The sequence below is a fragment of the Leopardus geoffroyi genome, chromosome D2 (assembly GCF_018350155.1).
Source record: "Leopardus geoffroyi isolate Oge1 chromosome D2, O.geoffroyi_Oge1_pat1.0, whole genome shotgun sequence".
Lineage (NCBI taxonomy): Eukaryota > Metazoa > Chordata > Mammalia > Carnivora > Felidae > Leopardus > Leopardus geoffroyi.
In genome coordinates this window covers 47229377-47253375 of record NC_059334.1, presented here as the reverse complement: position 1 = coordinate 47253375, position 23999 = coordinate 47229377, and the positions used below count along the sequence as shown (strand labels likewise).

Here is a 23999-nt window from a genome sequence, read left to right as displayed (position 1 = left end):
TCTTGTGTAGTTGTCTTTTATTTTTCCACTTCTGACTTATTATTTCATTTAACTTGAGAATTTGTGTATACTCCTAAACTGTTTTTTTCTTCTTTTTTAAAACTTTTATATATATATTTTTTATTTGAATATAGTTGACACATGATGTTATGTTAGTTTCAGGGGTACAACATAGTGATTCAACATCTGTATACGTTATGCCACATGTGTGGCTGCCGTCCGACCCCATACAACGCTAGTACAATGCCATTGACTGGGTTCCCTACATTGTGCCTTTTATTCTCGTGACTTATTCTTTCCATAAGTGGAAGCCTGTATCTCCCACCCCCTTCACCCACAGACCTAAAAATACCAATAACTGTCAAACGCATTACAGATTGCAAAGACGTTTTACCCGTTGTCTAATTTCCACAAAGACCCCATGTAGTAGACATTGCTTCCATTTACAGATGAAGAATGGACGTGTGCAGTGAGGGAGTAGCCTGCAGACTAGGGGGAGTTCGTGACAGCTTGCTGGAGCCACCCCAAGCGGGCACGGAGCAGGTCCCGTGAATACCCGACACACTGCCGGGATCAGACCTTGACCCAGGGCCCTGACTCGGAAGACAAGCTCTTTCCTCTGAAGGGGAAAAGAAAACAAAAGTAACCAAAAAGCAATAACAACAAAAGCCTTAGTTCTGGCTGACTTAGAAGGCATTTACCTGAAAAACCAGTAATTTGTGTAATTTGAAGTTAAAAATGTAAGCATTAGCAAGGTAGCCAAGTTATTACTGCATACCCATGGCATAAACATGAAGCTGTACGTGTATTAAAAGTGGAAGCATATCCAACAGAAGTTACCTCGAGATGCTGAAATTGAGCGGTTTTACTTTCATAAGGTTTTACAAATCTGCATTTTAAAATGTATTCATCTCCTTCTGTATTTTCTTCCTTAAAATATTGATTTTGGGGCGCCCGGGTAGCTCATTCGGTTAAGTGTCTGGCTTCAGCTCAGGTCATGATCTCGCGGAGCGTGGGTTCCAGCCCCGCATCGGGCTCTGTGCTGACAGCTCAGAGCCTGGAGCCTGCTTTGGATTCGGTCTCCCTTTCTCTCTGCCCGTCCCCCACTCATGCTCGGTCTCCTTCTGTCTCTCGAAAATGAATAAATGTTAAAAATTTAAAAGAAATATTGATTTTGTTTTTGCTTATCTGTGTTTTATGATTTTCATATTATTTATTTTCTAACTTAAATGAGGTCCTTTTACGAATAATCTAACTGGAAATACACTGAGTAGCAGAACTTCAGGTAATTTTTAATTTTCTACTTATCTGCATTTGATAATTATTTTAAACCCATTTATCGTCTAAAGTAAATGATCTTTTTTCTTTTGGTTTTTCAGTAAACAAAACAGTGGTGGTATCCATCTATTTACAGTTTTTGTGGCTAACTGTATTTTTATTTTAAACTGTTTTTTTTGCTTTTTTGTACTTTTCAAAATGCATAGTGGTTGGATTAATTTTGCATTTCAATTTTTTTATTTGTTAATTATTTTCTTTATTTCTTAACTTTTTTTGGGTAGCGCAATTTAGAGGATGTTTATTTCTTTATTTCTATGTATGCATCTTCAAATTTTTCTACAATGTTATTATTTGCATAATAGTTTTCATATTTAAACTTGTTGCCAATTTTCTCAATTTCTGGGAATGTGATTTAAAGAAAAAACAAACAAAAAGATTATAAATGTACAAATACATTCATTGCAACCTTATTCACAATAGTGCCAAGCCGGAAACAACAGGAAAAGCAAAGTCCACTAGATTCAGTATTTCCACATTCAGTCGAAAGGTAGACTTTAGAAATTACACATCAGCCTTTGATGTAATATTAATAGAGGAAAAAGTGACTATAGGATTGTATGGTTTTTCCGAGCATGGTCGTTGTAACTTAATAGTGTAAAAAGGGCACAAAAAGAAAACTACAAGAACTAATTAAATTCAAGTAAACAGGGAAAAGATCGCTCTCTCACAAATCAAAGAGCTGGAAAAGCTATTTGGACAAACAACAAGGAAATCAAATGGTATTTCATGGGACTCACTCAATGCTTTATATAAAAGTAAGATTATTTGTCCCTTAAAAGAGGCAAACATGGCTTTTGTTCCCTGTTAGCAGGGACAGCCACTTCCCGGGAATGGCCATGGACAGCCTGCTCGGCCTGGTAACTAAGTGCCCCAAGGCCCATGCGCTGCTGGGGGAGGCCAGGAGGAAAGCCCCAGGCAGGCCAGGGTCCCTCTGGGGCAGCTAGCTGGCCTGGAAGTTTGGGGTGTCTGGTTTCAGCTATTGTGTTCCCACTTTGCAGGCTGGCCTCAAGATTATGCTAATTAACTCCAGGTCCCGGGTCTCCTGTTGCCTGGTGACAAAGTTTCACAGTTGAGGAGGAGGAACTGGCATGAACAGGGTAAGTTTTTCTCTGGTGATGGCCCTGCATTTATCGATTTACTTGAACTTTGCCCAACAACCCACGGCTTCAAACTCTGCTTTTTGCTTTCCTCCTTTGAGTAAGCAACTTTGGAAATGGCCGGTTCTCCCGGTAGGTATGCTTTATTTACAAACCCCAGACGCGAGCTAATTCATTATTTAGAAGAGGAGGAAGCTGGCCCTGAGCCCCAGGCAGGAAGGGCAGCTAGTAGGGGACCCAGATGGGGACCCAGCAGGGCTTTCTTGGGTGCCTGGGGCCATGGCTCAACTTGGTTAGGTCAGTGTGTGAGTCTGGGCCTTTGGAGTCATGCTCGGGTCTCTTGCCAAAGTCTGAGTCTGAAATGAGAAGGTAAAATTTGCTGCTCCTACAAGCAGGGGAGACTAGTGTTTGAACTGCTTCTGAACCCAACCGGTGACTGACCCCTCAAAGAAACTGCGGTGGGGGTTCTCTTCACTCATGAGGCTGGAACCTGATTACTGCTGACTGTGCTAGCTTTGGGAGCACAATCCATCTTTTGAAAAGTCTGGAGGCAAACCCTTGCCACAAGTTATCCTGAACACTGGGATCCATTAACAAGTAAAGTCCTAGGTGGGGCTGGGCCTTTCGAGGAGAGACTCTTCAAGGAACACACTAGAACACATTCCTTATGTCGTAAATGGGAAAAGGTTGGTGACTTTGGACAGGCTACTTGGCCTCTCTGAGCCTTAGTCCCACGTATGTCCCATGGAGATGAAGATCAGTGCATCAGGTGGTTGTAAGAATTCCTTAGGATATCTGTAAAATGTCTGGCCCGTAGTTGGTGGTCAATATAATCCATACACACAATCTGAAAGCAGAAACTTCAAATGTGTTAAAAACTGTGCAGTGTCGTTGCTTTGCAAAGGGTCTGGCACATAGTAGGCTCTCAATACATTTATGAACCGTATGTGATGTTATGTGAACCAAGTACTGAACGCTGACTCCTTGGGATAAAACGGGGAGTCAGAAAGGTTAGGAAATGTGTACAAAGTCACATATCTAGGGAGAGACAGAGCTGCGACTGGTCTCCAAGCCAGGGTGACTCATATGCTTTCTGGGCTTGAGCCTCAGCCTGCAGAGGAGAAGGGAGGTACTGAGACAGCCACTGCCCACTCTGCAAAGCACCTGAACCCCCACGGTTGTCTAGAGACCAATTTTTAGGGCCTAGTGCTTGGTGGCTTCAATTTCCTCTTGGGGATCCTAGGTTCTCCTACTGTTGCTGACGAGAGGTGGGCGTGCTTTCTCCATCCACCCATCACCTGGGCGATGGGAAAGCCAAACTAGGTGATGTTTCCTGGTTCCTGGTGTCCCTAGAACACAAGGTGTGCACTGAAACATGCCCCCCTCCAAACAGGCATGGCGGGTTCCCCTGCCACATCATCCATCGCCAGCTTTCCGTCCATGGCCAATTCGGTTCATTGCCAACCTCCAATTTCCTGCCAGTCTACATCATAGATCTCATCTCGGCCCCCAGAGCTGGGTCTGGTAACACGCACATGCTTTCTTTGCTGTGAGGAGTGAGTCTTAAGGATGGGGCTTAACCTCAGTGCAGTGAAAGTCCCCTCAGATTCCAGCTCAGTTTAGGCTAGTGTCTGGAAAATACGATGAGTCAGCAGCTTTCTTGTCAGCCCAGAGGGCCAAATTTATCATAGGATGTTGTCAAATCAAACTTCCAGGGAAAAGCCAAATGGCAGTTCGGACCTCAGACAAGAAAACTGAGCAGATGCTGGCTCTGCTTGACCAGCATGTGACTGTGACAGGGGACATGCTCTGGAGGCTCACGGGGTGCTTTCTCGGTAAAGTGGGATGGGTGGATTAAATGAGACAATACATGTGATGCCCTTGGACATAAAATAAGCACTCAACACGTATAGAAACATGTATACAAAATGCCAGCCTGCTCTTGCCTTTTCTCTTTGACCCACGTAGGCGACCCAGAAGACCCTTCCATTGGTTCTGTTCCCACCACATATGGCGAATATGCACCGTCCTCCTCCTGCCCACCCCCTTGGTGCACACCACCTTCTTCTCCTGCTTGCAAGTGGCTGTCTTTGTCTACTCTTCCCTCCCTACCTCTGCAGACTTCCCAGCAGCCGGGGTGACGCCTCTAAACTTCACATGCTCCACCTCATGCAGCCCTGCAGCCCCTGGCCAGCTCTCTGTCGTTATCTTGCACCTTCTTTCTGTCCCTACTCCAGCCCCCTTGGCTTCTCCTTTCTCTTAAACACCACAAGCAACCCCCCCCCCCCATAGGACTTTGCACCTAGTGCACCTTTTCTGCGGTACTCTTCTCCAAATCCTCCCATGTGACTTCATCGAGTGTCACCTCAAATGTCACCTGAGATGACTTCCCCGACCTTCTCAGTCTAAATTTGGCCACCTCCTCCCCAATATTCTCTTCCCGACCCTTGGCATTCCCTTTGACATCTACCAGTTTTGATTTTTTGCAGAACATCTACACCAACTGAACTGAGCTCGAGTCTTTTTGGTTTTGTGTTGTTTTTATCGATTGACCTGCTTTCTCCGAAAATCGTCATTTCATGAGAAACACAGCAATGTCTGCCTTGTTCACTGTGTATCTTCCAACCTGACCTTGACCTATAGAATGACTCAAATACAAGTGTTGAATGAATGCATGAATGAATGGGCAAGTGAGTAGCTTGGGCTGTAGCAGGCTCTAGAGGTTAAAAGTGGACAAAGGTATAATTGTATCTTCTAATTGTTGCTATGTTTTTTCTTTTGTTATTAGTATTGTCATTAATCATTTGTGTTTAAAAGGTCGCAAAGGCTTTTGTCCTTGGGAATCTGCAAATATCGGTCTGCAAGTCTTAAACCTGGTATTGATGACTAGTGGGGAGTGTCCTAGGGCTACTCAGTGGAGAGAAGCAATCACTACAGTGCTGTCTGGTAGATCTAACAGTATTTATCATCATAAAGGCACTTAGCATTTGCTCCACACTGGCCACTCAATGTATACTCATCCCCACATTTACTTTTCAAAACAACCTACAATTTTCTGACCCGTTTTGCTGACCAGTAAACTGAGCTCATGATTAAAACCAGGCTGGCGGTAAAGATGGGGTGGAGCCCAGTTCTAATGGCCTCAAAGCCTCTGTGGTCCCTGCTTCTATTAGCGCCTGCCTTCTATTAAGTACCTTTATACACGACAGGAAGGGAACAGACAAAATGGCTCCCACCCGGGCACCATCCCTATCTGGAAAATGCCAAAGAGCTGCCCCACCCTAAACCAAGTGCTGCTGGCTGTCATTATGGCCATTCTTCCTACCATTTCCAGCAAGTTATCTCTATCTGCCTAAAGTCAGAAAAGGGGTGACAGTGCGGAATACTTCAGTAATAATTTCAAGCAAGCCCAATAAAGACTCAAGGAGGAGTGGGAAATCTGAATTCAGGAAATATTTCTATAGAAAAAAATAAGATTAGAAGCCACAGCATTTTTGAAAGACTGGTGCCTAACATGCAAGCCATGAGCCCCAAACCACCCTTTGGCACCCTTTAACCTCAGCATCCCTTTAAAAATTAGACCCTGATCTTTCCAGTGGCCTCCCCCTCTGGATGGAGAAAAGTTAGCCACTTTTTAAATAAATATCCTCCCCTACATCGCATCATAGTTTGGGCCACCAACACATAAAAGGCCATGTGGTTTTTATATCACGCTCATCTGTGCTTGATCAGGGTTTTCAGGGCAGTGGAGGGCTTGCTGGCTCTGAGGGAACATCTCTGGAGGGAACAAGAATGGCTCCCTCCCCCTGCCCCTCCTCCACCACCACTGTCAGCATGGCCAAGCATGGGGCTGCCTGGAAACTGGGCTCTCCGCCTCCCGCTTAAGTCGTATGTCTGCAGGTGGTGGGGCGCTTTTCGGTGCTCCCCCACCTCCATCTGCAACTGCCACCAGGCAAATAGGGGCTCTCAACTCACAAGCGACACCATCACCATCCATCACCAAGGTTCCCATTCACTAGGCACCTGTCACACCCCGGCCTTTTCCTCCTACGCAATCTTCACATTGCCCCACTCTACCTGAGGAGACCGAGGCTCAGAGAAGGACTATGGCTTCTCTTACACATTAGGAGGAAGCAGGAATTCAGGATGTGAGCCAGGCTGGTCCACCCCCAAAACCGTGGCTCTCTGTATATGTGGTCCCTCCTTGTCTTTGTCTGGGGAATATTTTCTCAGATTTTCCTCTTTGATTCAAATATGCTCAATATTTAAAAATCTTTCTTGCACACACACACACACACGTCTATTTTAAATAGGGTGATATGAGTGGTTTTACAGAACTCATGCGATTGAAAAGTGTGTGTGTGTGTGTGTGTGTGTGTGAGTGTGGGTGAATGTGTTTGTAACTTTCTTAATTAGAAATAGATTCTGTAGATACAGAATCTTGCAGATAATTTGGAAACTACCCAGGCATTTAAGGAAGTAAAAATAACCCGATACCATAATACCCAGAGGGCATTCTTGCTAATATTTGGATGTTCTTCCAACTTTTTCTCTGTGGGCTTGCATGCATGCTCCTGAGAGCGCTGATGTAATATGTGCATGTAACGTGTTCTTCATAACATTATATCTCAAAAGATTTCCTTTCAGCATTTCTGAAAAATGATGTTTTTGTTTTGTTTTAGTTACTGTTGAGTATCCGTTTCATTCTATGACTGCATAGTAATTATTTAATCAGTTGTCCATTGTTAGATATGTGGATTGTGTCCACTTGTTTTTATTATTTTAAGTGGCACTGCCATAAACATATTTATACAGAATGTTTTGTTTGTATTTCTTGAAGGGAAATGCTTAGAAGCGGCATCTGTGCTTCCTGGCTAGCCGGGGGGCCCATCCCTTCCGGGATGGTCAGCCCCATCTCCTCAGACCTCCTGCTTGATTCCATTGCTCTACCTTTGCATGTGTTCATTCCTACTTTTAGAAGCTTTTCTTTCTCTTTGACCTAACCCAATTAAAATTTCATTTGCTGTACTACTAACCCGCTTTCCAGTCTCCCTGCACACTTAATCTCACAGCCAAAAAGTTGATCACGCCATTGTATGCAGCTATTTGGAAAGCCTTCCTATCTTCAAGTGTGCCCCACCCAGGGCTGGGTACACACTTGGTGACTAATAAATATTTGGTGTGAAAGTAACATCTTTCCCCTGTAGACTTCTCCCTTAAAAAATAGTCTGCATGTTCTAGAAGTCCTTTCAAAGTAGGTGGAAAAACAGTGGGTCAAGAGGATTACATAGCAGCTGTTACAAGCTGTGGAATCTGGGACGAAGCTGACCCCTTTCTGAGGTCAAGGGAACTGGAACGACCTTGTTAAGCACTACAATTCATTCATTCAACCAATACTGACTGAGGGCCTCCTGTCTGCCAAGCACTGGGAATTTAGAGTCTAGTGAGGGAGGAGAGCAAGGGACAGGCAATAAAAATAAGCTTAATAAGTAAGTCTACCATAAAATATATTTAGGTGTTAAGTGTTATGGAAGAAAGTGCAGCAGGTGTCCCTGGGTAGCTCAGTCGGTTGTGTCTGACTTTGGCTCAGGTCATGATCTCACGATTTGTGAGTTTGAGCCCCACGTTGGGCTCTGTGCTGACAGCTCAGAGCCTTTTTGGGATTCTCTCTCTTCCCCTCCCCGACTTGCGCATGCACTCTCTGTCTCAAAATAAATAAATAAACCTCAAAAAAAAAAAAAGTATTGCAGAGCAAGAAGGATCCATGCATGTTGGGGCTTAGTTTGCATCATTCACTGGGGGATCAGAAAGGTTGAATTGAAAAGCTAGAATTTACCCAAAACCTTGAAGAAGATCAACAGGTCAGTCCACTAAATACCTGAGAGAAGAACCTTCCAGAATAATGGAGCAGCTGGAACAAAGGCTATAGAGGAGAATTGTGGGGCAGTCAGAGGAATGGCCGGGCTGGGTGGTGGATATGGAGTAAGCATGGGGGCGAGTGGTGGGGAGTCCCTCAGAGAGGCAGTGGGTCAGGCCATGGGGCCACTAGAAGGTCTCCAGCCCTTACTTGGGTGAAACAGGAGTCACTAGAGGGCTGTGAGCCAAGGAGTAACATGGCGGCTGTGGTAAAAGAAGTCCCCTGGCTGATGTGTTGAGAAGAGATTGCATAGGTGCAGGAAAACAAGGTAGGAAGCCACTGCAAATGGCCAGTGGCAAACGGTAGGGACTCAGCCCAGGGTGGCTCTTGGGCAGGTGGTGAGAAATGGTAGGATTCTGGATCTGGATCTGGAGCCAAGGAGTAACATGGCGGCTGTGGTAAAAGAAGTCCCCTGGCTGATGTGTTGAGAAGAGATTGCACAGGTGCAGGAAAACAAGGTAGGAAGCCACTGCAAATGGCCAGTGGCAAACGGTAGGGACTCAGCCCAAGGTGGCTCTTGGGCAGGTGGTGAGAAATGGTAGGATTCTGGATCTGGATCTGGAGCCAAGGAGTAACATGGCGGCTGTGGTAAAAGAAGTCCCCTGGCTGATGTGTTGAGAAGAGATTGCACAGGTGCAGGAAAACAAGGTAGGAAGCCACTGCAAATGGCCAGTGGCAAACGGTAGGGACTCAGCCCAGGGTGGCTCTTGGGCAGGTGGTGAGAAATGGTAGGATTCTGGATCTACTTTGAGCACAGAGTTCACAGGATTTCCCGATGGACTGAACATGGTGTATAAGAGGAAAGGGGTACTGAGCATGGGGCCACAGTTTGGTGCCTGACACACAAGATGCTGTTGCTGACAGCCTGGTCAGAGAAGGCTATGGGTGCAGCGGGTTGACAGCGAGCTTGGTTTTGGACACAGTGTATTTCAGTGTCTTTACACCGTCCAAGTAGAAATGCTAAGCAGGCAGAAAGAAGGATATGTAAGTCCAGGATCGAGGGTGAAGTCTAGGTAAGAAACAAACACTGGGGAGTCATGTATTTAAAGCAATGAGACTCAGTGACATCACCAAGGTATCAAGTGTAGACAGAGAAAAGGCAAGTGACTTGGCTCTCCTCTCCAGGGAACCCATGGCAGACACGGTTCAAATCCAGCCTGGTCAACCCTCTGCCACATCTGGTTTATTTCCACTGTCCCCTGGTGCCCCCACTCAGTGGGGTCCTGCACATGGTAGCTTCCTGATGGACCCCCGGCCCTATCTGAGGGCCCACACTCCACGGCGAGGTACCAGCCCAGGATAACACTGTGGGTGATGCCAGCCGGGAGGCTGCATTTCCTTCTGTATCAGGTAGAAATTAGAGAGGACACGGGCTTGTCTGTGATCACCCTGGGGGAAGTGTAGGCACTGGCCTTCTTTCTTTAGTTTGACAGGCCTCAGGGTTTTTCTCAAAACAGCTAGAGTATAATTTGGAAAATGAGCCATATCCTATCTGCTCTCATTCTTTTTGGCTGATTTTGTTTTTGTGCCTCTGGTCTGCCTGCCTTCCTTTCTCCTCTCCCTCCCTCCCACCTTGCCTCCTCTATTTCCTTCCTTCCTTCCATCTTCTCCCCTCCTTCTCCCCTCTGCTTATCTGTTGCCTTCCCTCTGCCACAGGGCCTTTCCATCTGATGTTTTCTCTATCCAAAATACTCTCCCCATCTCCCTGGATCCTCACTTCCTTCAGTCTCTGCCCAAATGTTTTCTCCTCAAAGAGGCCCTTCCTGGTTACTGTCCCCAGAAGTGTATGTCTCCCCTAGGAACATCTCTGCCTCTTTTGTCCCGACTCTTTCTTCTCCAAGCACTCATGGCCACCTGGCATTGTGTGCCTCTTTGCTTTTGTTCATCTCCTTCTTCACTCTGCTTGCTGTATAAAACCACACCTCGTCCATGGCAGTTGTCCAGTACATACTGTTAATGAATAAATGAATCCAAAAGGGCCATGGGAAGTTCAACTGCTCCCTTATGGTCGATCTTCAGGGCTTTCCTTTGAAGAATCTCACAGCTTCACATGGGGGCATCTGTAGCCCCCTTGGAGCTAGGGGCTTTCCTATAGCAGACGGAGGCACCACACCAGGCTACCTGCCAGTGATTACGGGGTCTGTGCCATTGTTCACCCCTCAGCAAGTCCTCCCTGGGGCCAGATGGGGTACAGAAGAAATGCACACACACAGGGCAGTTGAGGAGAACTACCCCCCATCTCTGCGACCCTGGGGGGCCTGTGCCTCAAGGAGCTATGTATGTCTCCTTGTGCTGCAGGAGAAAGTCATCTGAAGTCTGCACCTGGGTAGGCAGGGATCCCAGTAAGGACACTGGGCTGTGAAGCATGACTCCACTGTTGATCAGTGAGGCTGTCCTCATCACGCCACTAATCCCCTCTCCCCCAACATGCAAAGCCACAACATACGCCTCCAAGGCTCACTCACCCTCACCCCACCTTCAGAAGCAGCCATTTTTAACATCTTATTCACAGAAGTGGGAGCTGAAGCTCAGTGAGGCTCAAGAGACTGGTCGAGGTCACCTGGAAGGTAAATGGGGAGATGGGCGGCCACCCATGGGGGTCCAAAGCCCCTGTCCTTTTCATCCTTCCAGGCCGCTTTTCTGAGCCCACGTCCTTATCTGCAAGGGAGGCCGAGGCTGTGAGGAGAAAATGCAATACCTGCTATGTGGCCACAGCAGTATTTAAACCACATTGGCTGAAATTGAATTCAGACTCGTCTCTTGAGGTTTCGAGGTGCCAGGACTCACTGGTTCCTCTGCTTTCCTGGGTGGGGAGGTCGGTTTGTGCGTTTTGAATGTGTTAGTTGATGAACAAGGCATTTCTAGTCTGTTAAACTAATAATCTTAATATTTTATTTTAATTGTAAGGCGCCTATTCCCTTTTGTTCCTTTAACAAATCCAATTAAAACAGAGTACATTCAGAATTACAAAATAGATGCTATTAAACCAATAAGAAATCATAATCTTTTGTTATTGGGCCATGTGACCCCCTGGGAACTTTTGCTCCAAATAAAAGTTGAATTCTTATTATCCGCCAGGGGAAGGGGGCAGTTTGACAGATAACGACTTCCCAGGCAGCACATGTACAGAGCCTCGCTGTTGCTAAGGACAAAGAAGTAAATAATATTAAGGGTAGACAAAGCTACACGTGCGTAATATCCCAGTAAGATACTTAGAGCTGCGTTGATCAGATTAACCAGATAACTGCCACATGAGGTGAACTTGATAACTTCCACACAGACACTCTGTTTGCTGCAGCCCTGATGTCATGGAAAGAACACTCCACCCAGAAGCCTGGGTAAAGGGGAGCCGTTTGAGCTTGGATAAAATACTTCATGCCCCACTCTGCCCCACAGCGTCCTTATCTCAGGGTAGGAGGAATAGTCCCACCCCAAAGGAGAGTAGTGAGGACTGAATGGAATGGCAAATGGGAGGTCGTTTGGTGGAGGAGAAGGCATGATGTGCCTCTAAGGGCTCAGCACGAGTGTGGGGAGGGGTGGAGGGGTGGACAGCATCATGTGATCAACACATGGAGATGGCCTCCTGTCTGGGAATGTCAGGCGTGCATGTTACAGGGGTTAGATTTTAGTGAGCCCACATGGTGAAAATCAAACTTCTGGTGGTCTGCATACAGTCTCTCGGGGCCCCTACACAGCCAGCAGCTCCCCCACCAGGGCAGAAGAGGGCCCCAAATTGTGGTGAGCACCCAGGAATGTGGTGGGTTGTTTCCAGACCATGCTGGATGAAAACCTTTATCTTTACGTTCCTGACAAATTCAGGGTGGCAAGAAGCTCACACTGAGGGGGTGCTGGGGGACTATCACAGCTGAGGGACAACAGATTCCCATCTCCATCACCTGCTTGGGGGCACATGCCTATTAGGTAAACTGTGGTGGCATATGTGTACCCTTTAAACTCTCTCTCTCTCTCTCTCTCTCTCTCATCGTCAATCTCCAAGCTCTTAACAGTTAAATGACTCCACTAATGCTATTACAATACCTTTAAAATTCATCTTATTCAGAGATACACATCCATGTATGTATCTAGGAGAACGAACACCCTGCACATTAGTCCCTGGCCAATACAGTGAGCAGGCAATGGCCTGAAATGGTTTCTTTGGGGACCCCAATTTGCATGTGGTGCCTCCAAAAGGTCAGTGGGACATCTGCGTTATTGACCTGGCAGGGACTTTGGCCAAAGTTTGGTCAGCTACTTCAACTGGGGAGTCCACTCCGTTCCCCTTAAGCTGCTTGCAGATTAATCCTGCTGCATTGCACTTCCCTGGCTAACCCATGCCAAGTCAGAATGGGCCTAAGTGAATGTCTGGCCACCCAGAGTCTGCGACTCTGTGACATATCTTCGTCCCTACATCAGAGACCCCATAGGTGACCCAAACCAGCAGCACACCTTTTGGGGGACGTGAGGGGCAAGCAGCTTTAATTTCTGGTACAGGTGTCTTTTGCCCCGGGAGTGCTAGGATTCCAAAATGTCTTCTTCTCCTTGGAGTCAGAGGGCTGGCAATGTGTCCCCACCCCCCCACCCCCACCCCCGCCCGCCACCAAGGATAAGCAATTCTTACTGCTAGAGCAAAGGCAGCAGAAGAGAGAGAAGAAAGGCAGGATAGCGTAGCACAAAGATCATAAGCTTTGGTATCAGACAAATCTAGGTTTGCTTTGGCTGTGCTGTGTTGTCTGTGTTACCTTGGGGAAGACACCTGACTTCTCTGAGCCTCGGTTCTCTTATTTTCAAACTCAGAATGATACTTGGCATAGTTGCTGTGTAGATATAGGAAGGGCCCAGCAGCGTGTCCCCAGTAGTTACTTTGGACCAGCTAACTCTGTAAAACGGGTAGAGGGAGCACACAGATCCTGGCCCAGAATGGGCATTAGACAAAATGGCAATTCTTTTCCCCCGGTGAAAATTACACCTGAGTCAAACATTAGTGCCTATTTTAGAGACCTGGCTAGAGGTTCCAGACAGATGCACTCCACAGACGCCCCCACAGTGACCCCCCACATCTTCATCTGCCACATGGCTGCTTATGAGAAGGTACAGCACATTTTAGGAAGGGGTGGAGGCGACAGGGAATGATTTGAAGATACGTGGAAAGTCACGGCAGAAGTGAGGCTGGCCTCTTGCGTGCCTAGTGAATGGGTCTTCCGAGACTCAGGAGAGAAAATAAATGCAATGCCTCTGGCGTGAGTGATTTTATTGAAGGAGGTTCACACCACTTCCCCTTAAGAGATGGCCCGCAAGCAAGAAATTTCTCACCCATACAGTATGAAACTTGCTGTGAAGTTAGTTCCAATACTGGCTATGAAATGGCAGGGTGTGGGGGTTTCAGTTCTACAGTGCGTCTTTCCTGTATCTCAATGCATTAGTCAAAAGAGCGAAATAATTATTGTGAGATCACATTAGCAGGATGTTAAAGATATCAAATGTATACAAAATCAGTCTTAATTACAAATATAAAGACACATGAGTGCGAAGCACAAGATAAATTCTATTATCATAGTGATGATAACAACCTTACAACTGAAAAATGCCCGCAAGTATTTTGATGGTATTAAAATATAGGTTGCCGTTACATTTTTAATTTAGATATCCATGGGGTGTCCCACCATGCTGTTTGATTCACAATGACTAGATAGAAAAATTAATTAAAAATTAGAGTCAACCAACTGGTCCAGTTTTTCCAAAGTACAAAAACCAATTGTTCAAGATAAAAAGACTCAGTACCTTGAAAAATGTTTTGTATTAGGCTTCTCAGCTATTCGTATGATATGAAATAGATTACTCATCTATCCATCCATTCATCTGTCTGTCTGCCCATCCATCCATCTATCTCTCCATCTATCTATCAACTTCTATCTCTTTTTCTGATTTCCAGCTTCCCTTGTGTGGGTTGTTGGTCTCACTCTGACATTAGAGGATTCTGTGAATTGATAACATCAGACCATCTAACCAGTTTTAGTTGAATCAAAAGATCATGAGTTTTGCACTTCTTTTGCCAATACTTACTATCCTGCTCAATGGGAAGAACTGGGCAGGATGCTGACCTTTCCAAGTTGAATGAGAGAAGGCATATATTCCTGGTCTTTGGGGTCTTTGCAGGTCTTCCTGCACTGGTCTGCTTCTAGGGGCACTCAGCAGCATAGGGGGTCAGGATGGGCCTTGAGCAATATAATACACCTGCTCTTCATAACCAAGAGCAAGGGACCCAGCCAGGTAGGGTGGCCCTGAGGAAAAGTGTGAAGGTGGTGGGGGCTGATCACGTTTCACCTGGCCTGGGGCCATCTGGGGACCCAGATGTACCAGGGAGGAGGTACAGTGCATTATCTAGCCCCTGCTTTGCTTTGCGGGTAATTAATGGGCAGGCTCAGAGCCAAAGGGCCTGTTGGAGTAGTCCTTAATGGAGAAGTGCTCTGTGGGCAGCTCCGTGCTGTTCCCTTCCCATCACTCATCAGAGATGGAGGGCTTCTTACCAGGGTGTGGATGGGCTCTGGGGAGCAGGCTTAACGGGGCTCACCTGGGTGGATCTTCAGTCTACTGGAAGCATCCTTCTCATCCAGGGCCCCTCTAGCACATGCTTATTGTGTTCAGCCTTTCTGAGCTGAACTTTATCTTGAATATAAGAAATACAAAAGACAGCCCAGACTTTGGAGAGCTCAGGAGAATCAGGTGGTCAGAATCAGTAGCAATCTAGATTTTAGCTCTTTGAGCTTGGGGACTGGCCCTGTTTTTTGCTCACTTGTGTAACACAGAGCTTTGTCACATAACAGCTCTCAATATACTTACTCAATGAGTGGATGAATGAATGGATGGATGAATGAATGCAGGAATAAGCACATGGATTTAGCTTAAATTGGTCCCAAAGAACTAATACAAGGATCATGAACAAAGGAAACTTTACTATTTGTTCAGACCCATGTGACAGAATTGCTCAATAAAATACAAAACTATGCAATGTGTGGGGCACATGTATACTAAAAATGTTCTGTTGTTTATCTGAAGCTCAAATTTACCTGGGAATTTGTAATTTTATTTGCTAAATCTAACAACATTGTAATGTGGAAAGCAATTAATAAGCATTAAGATGAGAACACAGGATCCCTTGCTCTTCGTCAATCTTTTTTAAAATTTTTTAACTGTTTATTCGTTTTTAAGAGAGAGAGAGAGAGAGAGAGAGAGAGAGAGAGAGAGAATCCAAAGCAGGCTCCAGGCTCCCAACTGTCAGCACAGAGCCTGATGCAGGGCTCGAACCCACAAACTACAAGATTGTGACCTAAGCCAAAGCCAGACACTTAACTGACTGAGCCACTCAGGCACCCCGGCCCACCTTTTTTTAAATTGGGATTTCAACTCAAGTGCAGTAGGGCAGTTTTTCTGACATGTGCCTCATGCATTGCTGTTCCCTGTGGGGATATGCACATGTACCGTAGCAATGCCACATGGTACACATTTGGATGCCTTTTACTGGGCAAGACAGGGCTAAGTGGGGGCATAAAAAGTCACAGACTTTTAGTCCAAAACCAGGCTAAGCAAGCAGCCACAGTGAAAAGGACAGAAAGAGAATATGGAGTCCTAAATCTTTTTAAGTTTAAAAAAAAACCTGTAAAATTTCCTTTTTTTAGCACACAGTTCTCTGGGTTCTGGAAATCTCTAGGTGAACAAGCTTCATTCCCATAAGCACCAGTCAGGATACAGGCAGTTCCAGCACCCGAGAAGACTCCTTCCTGCTGCTCCCTTGTAGTCAAACCTTGCCCGCCCCTGATCCCTGGCAACCACTCATCTGTTTTCTGTACTATCATTGTGGCTTTTCCAGAATGCCGTATAAATGGAATTATTCATTATATAAGCATTTAAGATTGGCTTCTTTTATTCAGCAACATGCTTTTCAGATTCATCCAAGTTGTCCCATGTATCAATAGATTTGTCTTCTTTATGTTTAACAGTGTTCCATAATAAGGATATGCCACAATTTCTTTATCCGCTCACTGAAAGGCCTTTGTGTTGTTTTCTTCTGGTTTTGGCAATTATGAATAGAGTAGCCTTAAACACACATGGAAAAGTTTTTGTGTGAACCTGAATTTTTGTTTTTCTAGGGTAATTATCTGGTCAGGGAAACGCTGGGTCATAGGATAAGTATACAATTAATTTTATAAGAAATTGCCAAACTGTTTCTCAGAGTAACATTTTGAATTCCCATTAGCAATGCAGGAGTGCTCTGGTTGTCCTATATCCTCACCAAATCTTTGTACTATATAGCTTTTTATGTTTCATTTTGTTTTTTATTTTAGAAATTCTAATAACTGTGCAGTGGTATCTGTTTGTGATTATAACTGGCATTTTCCTAGTTACTAATGATGTTGAGCAACCTCTTGTGGGTTTATTTACCAACTACATAACTTCTATGGTGAAAAGTCCTGTTAAATCTCTTGGGAATTTTATTTTTATTGTATTGTTTGTCTTCTTACTGTTGATCTTGGGTTCTTTATAGATTCTAGATGATAGTCCTTTTGTTGGACATGTATTTTGCAAATGTTTTCTTCCATTCTGTAGCTTGTCTTTTTATTCTCAAATTTTTTAAGAGCGCAATAATTTTTTGTGGAAGTCCAATTTGTCAGTATTTTATTTTTTTAATGGATTGCACTTTTGCCTAACTCAAGCTTATGAAGATTTTCTTATATGTTTTCTTTTAAAAGTTTCATGGATTTATACTTTACATTCATATCTGTGATCCAATTTGAGTTCATTTGAATTAATTTCAATAGTTTGAGATTCAATTTTTTTTTTTTTTATTTTGAGTGACTAATTGTTCTAACACCATTTATTGGAAAGTTCATTGCCTCTCCATTGAATTTCCTTTGAACTTTTGTCAAAAATCAATGGACAATATTGGCCATATTTGTGTGGTTCTATTTCTGTCCTCTGTTTTCTATTCCACTGATCTATGTATGTCTCCCTTCACCAAAACCATGTGTTGTAATTATATGGTAAGTTTTAAAACTAGAAGCATGAATCCCTCAACTTTATTTTTCTTTTTCAAAATTTTTTGGACCTCTAGTTTCTTTTTCTTTCAATACACATCTTAAAGTCTGTTCATTCACGTATAAAAATAATCCTGCTGGAATCTGTATTGATCTTTAGACCAATTTGGATAGAATTGACTTCTTAACTATCCTGAGTCTTCCAACTCATAAACATGCTATGTTTCTCGATTTATTTAGATCTTCTTTGCTTTATTTCATCAGTGTTTTGTAATTTTCATCACAGAAATCCTGTACAATTGTGTTACTTATGTGTAATACACAAGTGTTTTATTTTTTGGAGCATTATTTTCCAAATTTCAAATTCCAATTGTTTGTTGCTGGAATATAGAAGTGGTTTTGTGTGCGCGCATGTGTGTGTGTGTGTGCGTATGTGTGTATTAACCAAGGTGTTAACTTTGTACCCTGCAACATTGTTAAACTCATTAATTACTTCTAAGAGTGTTTTTAAAATTTTCTGGAAATCTCTAGGTGAACAAGCAGGTAATCTGTAAGGAGAGTTTTGTTTCATCCTTTCCTGCCTGTATGACTTATTTTTTTTGCATTATTGCACTGGCTAGAATTTCCAATATGATGTTCAAGAGGCATACTGAGAGTTTACCTTGTTGTTTTGTTGTCAAATGTAGAGGGAAATTTAGTCTATCACCAAGTATGATATTAGTTGTAGAGGGGTGTGTGTGTGTGTGTGTGTGTGTGTGTGTGTGTGTGTGTAAGCCCTTTATCAGGTTAAGAAAGAGCCTTTCTATTACTGGTTTGATGTCATAAATGGATGTTAACTTTTGCCATAAATTTTTTCAGCACCAGCTGATATAATCATGTATTTTTTCTTTTTAATTAATTTTAATTAATGCAGTAATATGATGTATGCTGCATTACATTGATTTCTGAGTACTGAGTCAACCTTGCCTTCCCATTTGGTTGTCATGTATTTTTCTTTTAACATATTAGTAGATTCTTTTTGCTAATATTTTATGGAGAATTTCTGTGTCTATATTCATGAAGAATATTAGTCTGCAGTTTTCTTTTTTTATATGGCCTATGTGTGATTTTAGTATCAGGGGAATGCTGGCCTTAGAAAATAAGTTAGGCATTGCTCCCTTTGCTATTTTCTAGAAAAGATCATGTAAAATTGGTGTTGTCTTTAAATTTTTGGTAGAGTTTTTCAGTAGAACTATTTGGGTCAGGAGATTTGGGAAGGGAAGTTTTCCAAGTATGAATTCAGTCCTTTAATGAATATTGGTCTTCATAGGTTGTATATTTCTTTACTGATGAGATTTTTAGTTTGTGTTTGATCACCCCTAAGTTTTTTTCTAAGGTTGTTTGTACTATTCCCTTATTATTCCTTTAATGTCTGTCTCTTTAATTACTGATATTCATAAAATGTGCCTTCTCTTTCCCTTTTTCTTTCATTATCAGTCTGGTTAGAGACTTTCAAATCTATTAATCTCTTCAAAGAATCAGCTTTTAGTTTCATTGATTTTCTCTGTTGTCTTTCTGCTCTCAATTTTATTGATTTCTTCCCCTTTATCATTTACTCCTTGTGCTTGTTTTAGGTTTATTTTGATCTTCTTTGCTAGTTTTTAAAGATGGAAGTTTAGGGGCACCTGGGTGGCTCAGTCGGTTAAGTGTCTGACTTTGACTTAGGTCATGATCTTGTGGTTTGTGAGTTTGAGCCCTGTGCTGGATTCTGTGCTGACAGCTGGGAGTCTGGAGCCTGCTTCAGATTCTGTGTCTCCCTCTCTCCCTCTCTGCCCCTACCCCACTTGTGCGCTCTCTCTCTCTCAGAAAATGAATAAAATTTTTTTAAAAAGTAAAAAAAAAAGATGGAAGTTTACATTATTGGTTTGAGACCTTTCTTACTTTTTAAAAATGTTCCTAGTATGAACATTTAAAGCTATAAATTTCCCTCTAATCACTGCTTTAGTTGCATATCATAAGTCTTGACATATTCTATTTTCATTTTTCTTCAGTTCAAGATATTTTCTAATTTCCCTTGAGATTTATTTGATTCATGAATATTTATAATATATGGCTTAATTGTTAATTGTGGAGATTTTCCACTTATCGCTCTGATATTGATTTCTAATTTCAATTCCATTATTTTCAAAGACGATTCTTTGCTTTATTTCAATTTGTTTACATTTGTTAAGATTTGTTTCATAGCCAAGAATACAGTACATATTTGTGAATATTCCATGTGCACTTGAAAAGAAATGTGCATTCTGTTGCTAGGCAGAATGTTTTATGTGCCAATTAGATCAGCAGTTTTCAGGGCGCCTGGGTGGCGCAGTCAGTTAAGCGTCCGACTTCAGCCAGGTCACGATCTCGCGGTCCGGGAGTTCGAGCCCCGTGTCAGGCTCTGGGCTGATGGCTCAGAGCCTGGAGCCTGTTTCCGATTCTGTGTCTCCCTCTCTCTCTGCCCCTCCCCCGTTCATGCTCTGTCTCTCTCTGTCCCCCAAAAAATAAATAAACATTGAAAAAAAATTAGCAGTTTTCCTCTGGCGGGGATTTTCCCCCCCAGTGAGGAGTTGGCAATGTTTAGAGACATTATTGTTGTTAAAACTAGTAGCGAGCTATTTGCATTTAGTGGGTAGACTCTTCTGGCCTTTTGCTGGCTAAATATCCTACAATGCATAGAACAGAACTTTCCCCCGTCACTGCCCCACCTCTGCTAACAACAAAGATTTATATGGTCCCAAATGTCAGTAGAGCCAAGGTTGAGAAACCCTGTTCCTTGTGATTTTCTCTCTAGTTGGTTTGTTGATTATTGAGTGACATGTATTGATGTCTCCACTTCTAATGACAGACCTATCTCTTTTTTCAATTTTGCCAGTTTTCAATTCTTTTATATCAAACTCTGGTCTTAAGTACATATACATTTATTATTTTCGTGTCTTCATGGTGAAGTGTGTCTTTTATCATTATGTGGTATTCTTCTTAATCTCAGATAAGTTTTCATGCTCTGAAACATACTTTGTTGGATATTAATAAAGTCACTCCAGTTTTCCTTCAATGTTTGTGTAGTATGTCTTTTTCCATTCTTTTAGTTTAACTTACTTTTGTTTAAAGTAGATTTCTTGTAGATAGCATATAATTGGGTCTTTTTCTTTTATTATTCATTCTGATAATTATACTTTGGATTGCTGTGTTTAGGTCATTTTCATTTAATGGAAGTATCGATACGTTTGGATTGAGGTCTACCATTTTAATAGTTGGGATTTTTGCTCCATTTCCCCTTTTCTGCTTTCTTTTAGATTACTTGACTTCTTTTTTACAGTTTCATTTTAATGTTCGTATTTCGGTTTTTCCTATGTCTGTATATTATTTTAATGATTGCTCTGGAGATTTAAAATATACATACTTAACTTTCCACAGCCTACTTAGAATTAATATTTTAATTTAGTGGGAAAATGCCCGCATCTGACTCCTGACAGCATGCTTTTGTTCAGGGTGGGAGCTTGGCCCAAAATAGAAAATCAGCAAGCAAGCTTTAGAAAACAGCCTCTAGAACAAGAAAGAACAGTTTTCATTCTCTTCCTAGATGAAGATCTTCCTTGCTCCTGAGCCTCAGTCTTCCTCCCTTTACAATGATGATAATCCGATGGATCTTACTGGATTGTTGAAGATTAAAAGGAATATGTGCAAAGTTCTGATAATAATAGTTAATAGTTAACATTCATCAACCTTTTACTATGTGTCAGGCACTGTTGTAAGTGCTTTATACTTAGATAATTTGCACTCCCCAAGAGCCCTACAGGGGGGATGTTTTCATAAACGAGACAATTGTGGCATTAAAAATTGAAGAAAACTCTTCAATGTAGATCTAGACTTCTAAGCTAAGCATTCTGAGGCCAGAAGCTACCCATGACTCTGTACCTTCTACTTCTCTGTATGGCAGCAGTCATAACTATGATCATACCTACCAGTGCAGAGGTGTCTACAGTTGAATTTCAGTGTGAAGTCTGTGAAGGGAGGAGGTGTAGAGGGTAGGAAGTAGAAAAAGACAGCATTCTTTTACATTCTGCCAGGCTCAACCCTGGCTCCTCCACACTCATCCGCACAGCGTAGGCACACACTCTCCCTTGTGGGCTGAGCAAAAGACGTTCCTGGGCTGTTTCTGTTGCACTGCAGTGATAGTAGCTAAGGCGTGACTAGTGCCTCTGGGTCCAGAAGGTGAGGAAAGATGTAATACGTAAGTCATTCTTCACTCCCCCCTCATTTCATATCCAGGCTATGCTGCTTTTTTTTTTTTTTTCATGTTTCTTTATTCTTGAGAGAGAGAGAGAGAGAGAGAGAGAGAGAAAGTTGGGGAGGAGCAGAGAGAGAGGGAGACACAGAACCCAAAGCAGGCTCCAGGCTCTGAGCTGACAGCACAGAGCCTGACACTGGGCTCAAACTGATGAGCTGTAAGATCATGACCTGAGCCGAAGTTGGATGCTTAACTGACTGAACCACCCAGGTCCCCTATGCTGCTTCTGAGAACTCAGCACACCCACCCTAAGGATTCATGAGATAACTGAAGGAAACACTAGATTTTTGTGAGGGTCTGGGAAGTGGCCGATAGCCAAGAACACACATACACACACACACACACACACACACACACACACACACACACACACTTTAGCAGGAGTTGTCCAGGATAATGGAGAGATTCATATTTCAATGAATGGCACAGAGGGGTGTTGAGCATCCTTCAGGCCAACCTTGCACCCCTGAAGAGGGAATTGAATTTGCTAAAGATCTTTGGCTAGGTTACTCCTGCTGACACCCTAATTTCTGTCTATCTCATCTCTAACCATTAGCGAGAGAAGCATTACAATTTGGGGGGAGTCTAGTGCCCTCACATCATCTTCTAACTAGACATATTTTCTCTTCTTGTCAGAGCATATCTTCTAGCAGTGTCTTGTGACTTTTCCCTCAAACCGATCACCAACCAATCAGAACAACACACTCCAAACATACACCCTTACTAAAAGAACATGGCCAAGGGCGGGAAAGGCACCAAGGGCAAGAAGATTACCCTTAATGTGGCCAAGAATTGTGTCAAAATTACATTTGATGGGAAAAAAACGCCTTGACTTGAGCAAGATGGGAATTACCACCTTCCCCAAGTGTATCCTGAGACTGAATGATGTGGATGAGCTCGACCTTAGCCGGAATATGATCAGAAAGATCCCTGACTCAATCTCCAAGTTCCAGAACCTGCGGTGGCTGGACCTGCACAGCAACTACATCGACAAGCTCCCTGAGTCCATCGGCCAGATGGCTTCTCTGCTCTACCTCAATGTCAGCAACAACAGGCTGACCACCAATGGGCTGCCTGTAGAACTCAATCAGCTCAAGAATATCCGCACTGTGAACTTGGGTTTGAACCATCTGGAGAGTGTGCCCACCACGCTGGGTGCTCTGAAGGAGCTCCATGAGGTGGGCCTACATGACAACATGCTGAGCACCATCCCCAAAAGTATCTCCAAACTCCCCAAGCTCAAAAAGCTCAACACAAAGCGAAATCCCTTTCCCAAGACAGAGGAGTCAGATACATTCATAGATTCCATCAGGAGGCTGGAAAGCTTGCATCTGGTGGAGGAAAAGGATCTGTGTATGACTTGCCTGAGAAAATGCCAACAGGCCCGGGACAAGCTGAACAAAATCAAGACTATGGCCGCAGCAACACCAAGAAGGGCCATCTTTTCTAACCTGGTCTCACCCAACTCCACGGCCAAGGATTCACAGGAAGATTGGAGGTGACCTGGGACCCTGACCCTGAGGCAGGAAGGGGAAAGGGAGGGAGGGAAGATGGCAGGGGGCTGCATCTACAAGGAATTATGGGATCCCCCCATTATTGCAACAGTTCCTCCAGCCAAGCCCATAAAATACCTTTCCCTACCTCCTTGGCTTGTGATTTTGTTGACTGAAGGGCTTTTAGTTCTTTGCCATTCCACACGTTTCTCTCTTCTTTACATGCACACACCCATATGTACAGGCACAATGAGTCAGAAAAGGGCCATCCATCCCACTTCTTCCCAGAAGTCTCCTGCCTACAGCCCGTGGCCAGGGCAGCCGATATTGTTAGCATGCTCTTAGTCACATTGTCATACACTTCAGGACCAACTGCCAGCTCCCAAATGTGGAGTTCATTCCACGGGAATGCTTTGGTTCAGGGTTTTGGAAGTCAGGGATCTCAGAGCATGGATTGGTAGGAGGGAAGATGGACATTTAGTCTTGGGAAGGTGACAAATCTGGGCCACAGAGATGGGCAGATAGTATCATTAAGTGTTGGCAGGTAATATCTGGGGGTGAAAGCAGTACTATCTTTGTCTCTTGTCTGCACATGCACAATTTGCTCTAGGAGCCTTCTAGACTGAATCTGCAAGCTCTTGACTGGCTGTGAATGAATGAGAGTGCATTCCCATATTATTATGTCCCATTCCTTTCCAGACTCTCATGGGGGAGCAAGGAAAGAATGGGTGCAGGTACGGGTTGGTGCAGTCAATACATAAATACCTTACCAGGCATTGGGCTAGGTGCAGGGACTGTGTCTTAGAGGAAAGCTTG

The 23999-nt window shown here is 43.7% G+C and overlaps 2 protein-coding genes across 5 annotated transcripts in view; one reads left to right on the top strand and one right to left on the bottom strand.

The window, feature by feature from the left end:
* Window positions 1-23999, bottom strand: part of WDFY4 (WDFY family member 4) — a 297123-nt gene that overhangs the window by 45635 nt on the left and 227489 nt on the right. The window lies entirely within an intron of this gene.
* The window catches only part of LRRC18 (leucine rich repeat containing 18), a 29474-nt gene that overhangs the window by 1621 nt on the left and 3854 nt on the right, over window positions 1-23999 (top strand). Inside the window, 3 exon segments of the mRNA XM_045437997.1 lie at window positions 2337-2435; window positions 22327-22504; window positions 22506-23188. Of these exon segments, the coding sequence (XP_045293953.1) occupies window positions 22424-22504; window positions 22506-23188 (764 nt within the window). The 5' untranslated portion in view covers window positions 2337-2435; window positions 22327-22423.